General features: G+C 31.5%; 1 protein-coding gene across 1 annotated transcript in view; it reads left to right on the top strand.

The window, feature by feature from the left end:
• LOC106461898 (probable phospholipid-transporting ATPase IIB) overlaps nt 1–7,229 on the top strand; it is a 39,003-nt gene extending 31,774 nt beyond the window's left edge. Inside the window, exons 18-21 of the mRNA XM_022388993.1 lie at nt 1,706–1,894; nt 2,141–2,285; nt 3,756–3,909; nt 6,028–7,229. Of these exons, the coding sequence (XP_022244701.1) occupies nt 1,706–1,894; nt 2,141–2,285; nt 3,756–3,909; nt 6,028–6,163 (624 nt within the window). The 3' untranslated portion in view covers nt 6,164–7,229. The remainder of the gene's footprint in view (nt 1–1,705; nt 1,895–2,140; nt 2,286–3,755; nt 3,910–6,027) is intronic.
• Nucleotides 7,230–10,971: the final 3,742 nt, after the last annotated feature.

Genomic DNA, 10,971 nt, shown 5'->3' with positions numbered 1-10,971 from the left:
GAATGGGTAATGAAGAAAAACTTTAATATAACAGCAAATGTACAATGATGACAAAACCTTGTCGAAACGTTGTACATTTGCTGTTATATTAAAGTTTTTCTTCATTACCCATTCAAGCCATCTCCAGCCATTATCCAGCTGATAAATTATTTTTATTTCAGCATATAGAATATGTATCTGAAAGTTTGTGTTTAATTTAATTAAATGTGTAATGTTTTAATATTTTTATCAACTTGGTAATTTGTTTTCATAATAACTGTTTCCATGAATTATTTATGGAAAAAATCAGAACTCAAACTGCTATTTTTTTAATGTAAAATGTTCTTTCTCACAGCAGTTTAAATGTAATTATTTACCAGATTAGCATAAAAGAAATAGCACACGAAGAGTGTAAGATTGTAGATATAAGATACATCATGATATTAAGTTTTCAATATTCACTAATACAGTTCCAACTATGTATGTCTTTGTGAGTGACTCAGTTTCATTGCTTTTGTTCAATGTAGCATGATGTCTTTAAGATAGACCTTTAATTGATAAAGTAGTTTGTTCCCAGTTGTAATATAATTGTTGAGATCCTGTTGTTACTTCTGAGTGTTATTTAATATTAATGATTAACTAATTGTCTCAGACACACCTATCAAAACAGCAGCAAGCATTCAGGCCAAGAGTTGTGCTACATTGTATTAGGACAGTGATTATTAGCTGTACCTGTAACTACATCATATTAAGACAGCAATTATTAAGACCCATATATGTAACTACATCGTATTAGGACCTATAAATATGACTACGCAGTACTAGAACTGAAATTATAATTAGAACCCATATCTCTAACTTCACAGTATTAGGATAGTGATTATTAAGACCCATGTCTAACTACGTGGTATTAGGACCCATAGATATGACTACACTGTACTAGAATTGCAATTATTATTAGAATCCATATCTCTAACTTCACGGTATTAGGATAGTGGTTATTAAGACCCATGTCTAACTATGTGGCATTAGGACCCATAGATATGACTACACTGTACTAGAATTGCAATTATTATTAGAATCCATATCTCTAACTTCACAGTATTAGGATAGTGATTATTAAGACCTGTATCTGTAACTAAGTGGTGTTTGGAAAGCATTTATTAGGACCTATGTATGTAATACATCTTCAAGTATTTTTTACAGGGCAGTATATTGGTGTTCAGGGTAGTGTCAGCTTTGAATGCTTTTAGTATGTTTTACCCAGATATGAAATAGTATATTTTATATTCTTCAAATTTTCAGAAATCTTCTGGCTTTAACGTATAAAATATTAGTTTTAATGTGTATATTAATAATGGAAATGTTTGTTAATTATCTTCTGGCTTTAACGTATAAAATATTAGTTTTATGTGTATATTAATAATGGAAATGTTTGTTAATTAATCTTCTGGCTTTATTTTAAAACATTTTTATTTTTGTAGGTGTCATTAATGGGCAATATTCATTTTAGAAAATTATATTTGGTTTTATATCTTTTGAAAGGTTTTTGGTTTGTTAGTAGAGAAAATTACATTGAATTCTCTCTGTATCTTATATAAAAAGAAAGTTTTAATTTTTTTTTAGAATTTTTGGCAGCATGAGGTTCTCACTTTTATTATGATTTATTATTTCATAGATTTTTTGTAAGTTGTTGGTTTTAGCATTTTTCTCTAATTTACTCTAGGTGTGGATGTTGACTGGAGACAGACTGGAAACAGCCATAAGCATAGCCAAATCTTCTCGACTGGTCTCGAGAACTCAACAGATACATATTTTTGACTCGGTTACATCTCGCACAGAAGCTCACCTTGAATTGAACGCCTTCAGACGGAAAAACGATTATGTCCTCATTATTAAAGGCGATGCATTAGAGGTATGTTTTCTATAAATAGTACTGTAGGATTATAGAGATGTAGTCTTGGTGTGTGACCGTATTGGATAGGTATACTCATTTATTGTCAATTCAACATAGATGGTTTATATTTTGTACTTCTAATATTGGATTAAGATATGTATTGAAGAGTTCATTAAGAATTTAATTTTGTTGCTTTGTCTTTATGTTTGTATTAAATTTTGTGGTGGATAACCTTATACCATTTTTGTTCATATTTCTCATTAGGTTTGTCTAAAGTTTTACCCAAAAGAATTCATGGAGTTGGCTTGCCAGTGTCCTGCTGTTGTTTGTTGTCGGTGTTCACCGACACAGAAAGCCGAGGTGGTCAGACTTATCAAACATCATACTGGGAAAAGGACTTCAGCTGTTGGTAAAGTCTTTTGGTGTCGTCAGATTTGTTTTTGGCATTATCTCGGACAAAACAACTAGCTGACAGTTGCATGGTTATTGTTTACAGCAAGACTCCTTACTGCTGATGATAATGTGTTGTAATTTTGATATTTTTGAGTCCCAAAGGATAAAATTGAAATTCACCATATGTTTCAGAAGTTTAAAGATAATGGTGTTTAAATCAGAGGGTAACTACAAAGTTGCCCCCTCCCCACATAAAATTAATTGGGACCCCTACATTTATTCCCCTTGTTGGAAATTCTTAAGTTTGTCAGTCCTTTCAAGCCTTCTTTTGCCCCCCCCCCTCTGCAATTGCAGGGGCATACTCATGCCACTAGTTAAAATATACATTGTTGTGCAAGAGGGTAGAAAAATTGAGCATATTTTAAAAGTTAGTTCTTGGTAACAGAAAGATTAATGTAAGTGTTTCAACCATCAACTTACCATTGTATACAATTTACTACATCATACATTTTTGACTTTTACAACATTTAGTGTAATAGAGAAATGAAAAATCTATCTGCAGACATTTTGTGCAAATTATCAGTTATCACTACCGTGTGCTTATAACAACTCATTCGTCCTGTTACACAGAAGTTGCAGTGAGAAAAAAACGTAGCAAAAATATGTATGTTTGAGAGCTAGTGGTGAGAATGTCCTTTTAATTATCTGCAACACAAGGTACACAACACGGGCTCAGCTACGTGGAAAGTTTCCTTAAATACTTTCTTTTCCATTTCATCTCCATGAACCGACCAAAACAAATTGGATGAAAATTGTTCATTTTTGTATGTGAAATACATAGGGAATCCCAGCAGTCATTAATGAGATTAATTACAGTATTAACATAATTTTTGTTTAAAAATTGTTTTGTGAAAATTTTATGTAATTAGGGATCCTGTAACCAACAAAGTCACGGACTCCATAAGCAAGCTGGTGTACGAGTAGTTTAGAAAAATGTGTTTAAAAAATTCTGGGATTAGAAACTGGATAAAACAAATTGTTCATCCAGATTAACTTAATAACTCGGTTTGTTGGAGTAAACTATCATTTTTAACATGAAACAAACATAAGTCATAGCAGCACTACGCATTTTCAATCAACTTCTGTTTTCCTGTAAGCTAGGCTAGACACACAGTGCGTGGTCAAAGTGGTTTCAAAGCATTAAAACAAAAGGACTTGTTGAAAAACTTTGTTTGGGCATTCATTATAGTTGTTATGATTCAGTTTACATGAAAATAGTGTAGTTAGAATGAATTACTGAATGTTTTCGGAGCTTTTTTTTTCCCTCTTGGTTATTAATGAGTACAAATAATTAAGTTATGGTAACTAGCTCTTTGGAAATTGCGGCTCATGCCAATAGATGGTATTGTTGTTAAACATACAAATGTCAGAATATACATGATTCTTCAAGGTACGTCATTATTAATTTCTACGTCCAATGTTTCAGGAGACGGAGGAAATGACGTCAGCATGATTCAAGCTGCAGATGCTGGTATTGGTATTGTAGGTAAGGAAGGAAAACAGGCATCTTTGGCAGCAGATTTTTCCATCACACAGTTTAGTCACGTGGCCAGACTCCTCCTTGTGCATGGCCGCTACAGGTAAAAATGTGTTTTCAAATTAAGTTTGAATGCATAGAAATGATTCAGTGAATCTTTGATTATCACCATAGCTATGCACCCATACTCTCAACCCTTCACTAGACTTACAGCTTTATAAAGAACATGAAAATGTTAACAGGGGCTTGGAATTACAGTTATAAATTAAAAACTTTATTACAAACAGTTTGAATATCACTATGATGAATCAGTGCATGATTTAAATGAACAAAATGTTAAATACTAAGGCCAAAGTCAGGGGACTGTACTTTCAGGGACATGTTGATTATCCAGATTACCTTTTAAGATACAGTTTATTAATGTGTTTAGCTTTATCTACACATTTGTAATGTGTAATTTCTTCAGAGGTATTAACAATTTCCTGCCCTCTGGTCAAATTTCAACAAATACGTATGCCATTGTTCTATCTTTTATTCCTACAATATTTTACTGTATTTTTCAAAGACAGACCAATGAATCTATAAAAATAATGATCTATATACCTCTTCTTTTTATATGACATGGAACTTTGGAATATGTGTGTGATATTTTCATATTATATTGTGTAACTAAATCAATGAATAGTTTATTTATGTGCTTGTTGTATAGGTGTACATTTATTAGTTTCATTGATGTTCTTGTGTTTTTAAATGTTACTTTATAATATTTTACAAAGGGGGAAAAAGGAAATTCTTATTCAAAATCAGGCTTATTCTTATATCACTAAAAAACATTGAACTCATCTAAATTTTCACATAAATCACAAGTCTGTAGTTAAACTTTCACACAAGACATAAGACCCCATCTAAACTTTCACACAAGACACAAGTCCCCATCTAAACTTTCACACAAGACACAAGTCCCCATCTAAACTTTCACACAAGACACAAGTCCCCATCTAAACTTTCACACAAGACACAAGCCTCCATCTAAACTTTCACACAAGACACAAGTCCCCATCTAAACTTTCACACAAGACACAAGTCCCCATCTAAACTTTCACACAAGACACAAGTCCCTAGCTAATATTTTACACAAGACACAAGTCCCTAGCTAAACTTTCACAGAGACACAAGTCCCCATCTAAACTTTCACACCAGACACAAGTCCCTAGCATAATTTTTTGCAACAACCAAACTGGTTCCAAAATGTAGTAGGTAAATTTTAAAATAACTAAGTGTACAAAATGTGTAACGAAATAACATGTTGATATAAAAATGCTGCTGCTTTAAAATCACCTCCTTATATTTTTGTTTATAAAGTTTTTTAGCGTGGTCTGGTGGTAAGTAATGTGGATCAGAGGTTCCATGTTCAAGTCATGAAACCATTAAATATGCCCTACACTTTCAGCTGTGGTAGCATTATAAAAGTGACAGTCAATTCTCTTACTTGGTTCATAGAACCAGACAAAGCTCCTATGGTGGCGAGCACTGCTTACTAGTTTATCAGTAGTTGAAAGTTAAGGACAACTGAACCGTATGGGTCTATGACAGCCATGTATCCTGTGTTGTGTGACATGTCATTCAAGTTGCAAGTGTGAAATATAAAGCGATTACTTCTGGTCTTAGATGTCATTTCAGTATTAGATACAAAGAGAGCCTAATTTCTACATGTACATAAATGTTATATGATACTGTTCTGTTTTAACTATAAAGGTATGGTTTCTCTAGCAATGTTTCGTAAAATTTCTGAAGTCTGCTGTAGTTCATCAGGAGCTCTAATTAATGTATTTCCTTTTGTGGTTACTAGTGTATTGATCTTGTATACTTATTTATCTTGTAACCGTGAATATGAAAGGGTTGATAAAAAGTTTTATCAAGTTATTTTTGTGTTTAGAATGATATTTTTAGGTCTTGTTTGCAGTAGTTAGGTATATTAACCCATTTGTTGGAAATAATAAAGTATTTTCTTCTTATTAGCTTCACAGTTAATATTTGATTGAAAAGAATTAGAGTCACCATTTCAAGAATTATGTCGTACAGTTAGACGTTAGTCAAGCTGTCGCTCACTGAAAGATGTTTGTGAGCCCTAGATGTAAAGAACCAGTATGTGCACGTACTCATTGTGAATCGATGTGTATGGGAATAAAATAGTTACAGTTTTAAACCTTTAATCTTCCAGTTACAAAAGATCAGCATCACTAAGTCAGTTTGTTATTCATCGAGGACTCATCATCTCAACGATGCAGGCAGTTTTCTCATCTGTTTTCTTCTTTGCATCAGTTGCCCTGTATCAGGGTTTTTTAATGGTTGGGTAGGTATTGATATGGGGGTTATTGTTTTTTGAGATATTTCTAATGGTTAAGCAACATTTGGATCTAACTAGTCATGTATGTAAGAGTTTTTTGATAATTGGCTGGTAAAATGTTACTGTTACCATTCATGTACATGGTTATTTTCTGATTATTGAGTGCATTTAAATTTGGCTAAACATGTAAATGTGTAACTTAATTTTTATTATTAAAATATTTTATACTAAAAATGATTATTGTTAAGTAGTAGTTGTAATGAAACTTTAATATCACGGGAAATATCTTAGCCCTAGTTTCCATTCTTATTGGAAAGTTTTATTATGAATGCTACTGTATAAAGCATGTATTAATTAGTTACTGCTTCTGAACGTTAATAAGGTAACTTTTTAAGTATTATGTATGTTAATAACAACAGTTTGGTTAAATGCTTACAAGAGTACAGTGTTAATATTAATTTTATAACAAATCAATGCATAAAGATCGTAATATTATTTACAACTAGTTAGAAAACTTGAGGTTAAAATGATAATGTTGCCTTGTTTCATCAGTTAAACATCTGTACTCTTAACATTATATTGCCCCCCCCTACATTTAAAAAAAATTACGTATTATGATGTGAACTTAACGTCATAGTTCAACTAAATATTTTTAGTAATTATTTATTCAAACTATAAATTTATGTTTGTAATATTCTTTTAGTCTGATGATTTGCACTGTAAAAGCTGATCCCCTGAGTACATGTTTTTGCCCCCCTCTGAACTTATTTTTGTGGGCACCCCTGAGTACGAGTTGTATTTTGATACTTATGTTTTGAATTTTGATATTAAATATTTGATACTTAAACTATTGTGATGAACTACCTATGCTGTTAAATGTAAGGAGCTACATAACATTTAAATGATAGAGTTTCCATTAGTCACTTAATCACCAGGAACTTCTGTGCTCTACTCAACTCTGCTTTTGTCGGTGAAACAATATTTATTCTAGCAAATCTTTGTTAATATTTGTGTTTTAGTGTGAGTGTATGTTTGGTTGTTTTTAAGTATGAGTACGAAACTACCAACTGATGTGATAATTATTGAATTAAAAGATAAAAATTGAGTAGAAATTTATTACAGATATTAAGTTTGTCAATAATTATCACAGCAGTTGGTAGTTTCGTACTCATACTTAAAAACAACCAAACATACACTCACACTAAAACACAAATATTAACAATAATTATCACAGCAGTTGGTAGTTTCGTACTCATACTTAAAAACAACCAAACATACACTCACACTAAAACACAAATATTAAAATGAAATACTTAGTTTTAGTGAAGTATTTGGATCATTACTAGTTATTGTTCAATGAAATACTTAGCTTTAGTGAAGTATTTGGATCAGTACTAGTTATTGTTCAATGAAATACTTAGTTTTAGTGAAGTATTTGGATCAGTTCTAGTTATTGTGTATATTCAGTTAAGTGGTTTGATTACCTGTGAAACTGTAGAACTAATTATTTTTACTTTAGTCATAACACCTTTGGCAAGGTGTTTCCATATGAATGTCATTTATAAAGTTTGGCTTACAATTCAATAGTACAGAAATGATGTGTAGAAATAATAAGGAAAAAATAAATTTATTAGTTATCGTTATATGGACTTGACTTTTAATTATTTTCATTAAATAATTTAAACGAGTCCACCCAATGAAAGAAAAACAGTACTACAATAAGTTATTTCACATAGTATCCCTCTATTGCTGCGACATTAATTTTTGTTTAAAATTTAGGTTTGTTTAAAGCAAAAATCAATTCTTTGAGCAAAATTCCTAACACTTAACCTATAGAACTGGAACTATGATCAGAAGAAAAAGGTTTACCTTTGTTAATTCCTTGTACAGTTCAGGATAGGTTAGGGCAATGCTAGGAGAAACATCTTTATCGAGTACCAGGGAAAAAACGGGAAACATGGTGTATACTGTAGCATAACTTGAACAATAACTAGTACTGATCCAAATACTTCACTAACACTAAATATTTCATTGAACAATAACTAGTACTGATCCAAATACTTCACTAACACTAAATATTTCACTGAACAATAACTAACACTGATCCAAATACTTCACTAACACTAAGTATTTCACTGAACAATATCTAACACTGATCCAAATACTTCACTAACACTAAATAATTCACTGAACAATAACTAGAACTGATCCAAATATTTCACTAACACTAAGTATTTCACTGAACAATAACTAGAACTGATCCAAATACTTCACTAACACTAAATATTTCACTGAACAATAACTAGTACTGATCCAAATACTTCACTAACACTATTTCACTGAACAATATCTAACACTGATCCAAATACTTCACTAACACTAAGTATTTCATTGAACAATAACTAGTACTGATCCAAATACTTCACTAACACTAAGTATTTAATTGAACAATAACTAACACTGATCCAAATACTTCACATGTGTGTGTGTGTATATATATATTATGTATTTGAAGTTAAGTTTGAATACTTTTCTCTTTTCCAGGGACGCTCACTTTCTTTCAAGACTTTCTTTATTTGGGTTTTAATAAGTATATATCAAGGTAGGAATTTGTATTTCTTCACTGAATATTACAAATTAGGTTCATGTAATGCCCAAATTTCACTGTATTTATAACTTACCTGAGAAATGGTTCTTACCAGTTTGTTGAAAAACATCGTATTGCATTTATAACATTATTTTGTCAATGAGCAGAAATCATAGTTTTTTCTTTGTTGGCAAGATTTCAGCACCACTAAATAGACTGTAAAAGGACTTACAGAAGAAAGATTTCAGCACCACTAAGTAGACTGTAAAAGGACTTACCAAAGAAATATTTCAGCACCACTAAATAGACTGTAAAAGGACTTACCGAAGAAAGATTTCAGCACCACTAAATAGACTGTAAAAGGACTTACCAAAGAAAGATTTCAGCACCACTAAATAGACTGTAAAAGGACTTACCGAAGAAAGATTTCAGCACCACCAATGAAAGAATGTAGATTCCAAGACTGAATAATTCAGCCACAACCATCACCCAGTGCCACATACGTACAGTGAGTGCTACCATCAATAATTCTGTGAGAACTAAGGAAGTGAAGCTGATGGCAACAATGTGGATGAATTCATCTTCAAACAGTAACAATGCACCATACATTATGATGCCACCTGGAAAGTACAAAAATTGAAAAAGAATTCAAAACGAATTAGAATTAAATATTATTAAATTTCCATAAAATATAAATTATCAATCTTCACACAAGAAAAGTAATATATATACAAATTTTCAGTAAGGCCCTAATGCTTCCTTTGAGAAAACAAAATAAGTATTAATGATTCATGAGAATTGCATAAATATTACGTCACGACTACTGCTACATCAAGTTTTTGTTACATCACTTGTCAAACTTGGTCTTAGCAAAGAAAAACTGTAAAAGGACTTACCAAAGAAAGATTTCAGCACCACTAAATAGACTGTAAAAGGACTTACCAAAGCTATTTAGTGGTGCTGAAATCTTTCTTCTGTAAGTCCTTTTACAGTCTATTTAGTGGTGCTGAAATCTTTCTTTGGTAAGTCCTTTTATAGTCTATTTAGTGGTGCTGAAATCTTCCTTTGGTAAGTCCTTTTACAGTCTATTTAGTGGTGCTGAAATCTTTCTTTGGTAAGTCCTTTTACAGTCTATTTAGTGGTGCTGAAATCTTCTTGGTAAGTCCTTTTAGTGGTGTTGACATCTTTATTGGTAAGACCTTTTACAGTCTATTTAGTGGTGCTGAAATCTTTCTTTGGTAAGACCTTTTACAGTCTATTTAGTGGTGTTGACATCTTTCTTTGGTAATTCTTTTTACAGTCTATTTAATGGTATTGAAATTCTGTTTTACCTTTATCTATCTGTACTCAAACCTTTCATAAATCTTTGACAGTGTGTAAAGGCTGACATTGTCTGCTGCTTTATTTGTGTAATCTTTTTTTACAGTGGTGTGAATAATGATCATTTCTTCTTTCAAAATAAAAATTCTGAACATGTAGTCATGCTTTACTCAATAAAACCAAGCTACGTACCAATTAAAATAGAGTTATACACATCTTCACAACCTTTAATATGGCTGCATTTTGAGATTAACTTTTCATTTTGTTGGTTTATGTTTGACTGAAATGTTTACTATGCTGCCATTGTCCTTTGAAAACCAAATGACAATGATAAGGCACTTTTGCCAAATAACTTCTCCCAGTGATTATAGAAATTAAAATTTATTTCATTAATCTCTTGACTGCGGCTACTCTAAACATACACAGAATTTTTGAAAGCCATACATTGTATACGGCACACTCGCATTCCACTGCCAGAAACAAACCATTTCTTAAACAGCGAATCAGCAGTCAATGGGTTAATAGCAAAAACTACACATTAAACTACACTGCATACACACAAGATCTTTCTACAGAATTCTGTGTTTATTAAGGTGTAAGTTAACATTGTTTAATAAAAGTTTATTTTTAAAGCTTGTAATTGATAATTGTTTATATAAAGGCATGATGTAGCAGCTTTGTTTAGGTAGAATCAAATCAAAATAGGGTTATAATGATATACCATAATTGTTATTACTATTTCCTCAACAATATTTCTGTTCACATACCTGTTTGAAGTCACACATGTGCTGTTAAGTACTGTGTAGCTTTTACATTATATCTACAAAAACTGCTAGAAATATTTGTTTTACCTTAGATCTTCTTTACTTTTATGACTTCATAATTCTAGTTTATAACTTATGTATTAATAT

The sequence above is a fragment of the Limulus polyphemus genome, unplaced genomic scaffold, assembly GCF_000517525.1.
Source record: "Limulus polyphemus unplaced genomic scaffold, Limulus_polyphemus-2.1.2 Scaffold1055, whole genome shotgun sequence".
In the NCBI taxonomy this organism is placed as follows: domain Eukaryota; kingdom Metazoa; phylum Arthropoda; class Merostomata; order Xiphosura; family Limulidae; genus Limulus; species Limulus polyphemus.
The sequence above is the reverse complement of the archived record's forward strand: the minus strand, read 5'-3'. Positions and strand labels throughout refer to the sequence as shown.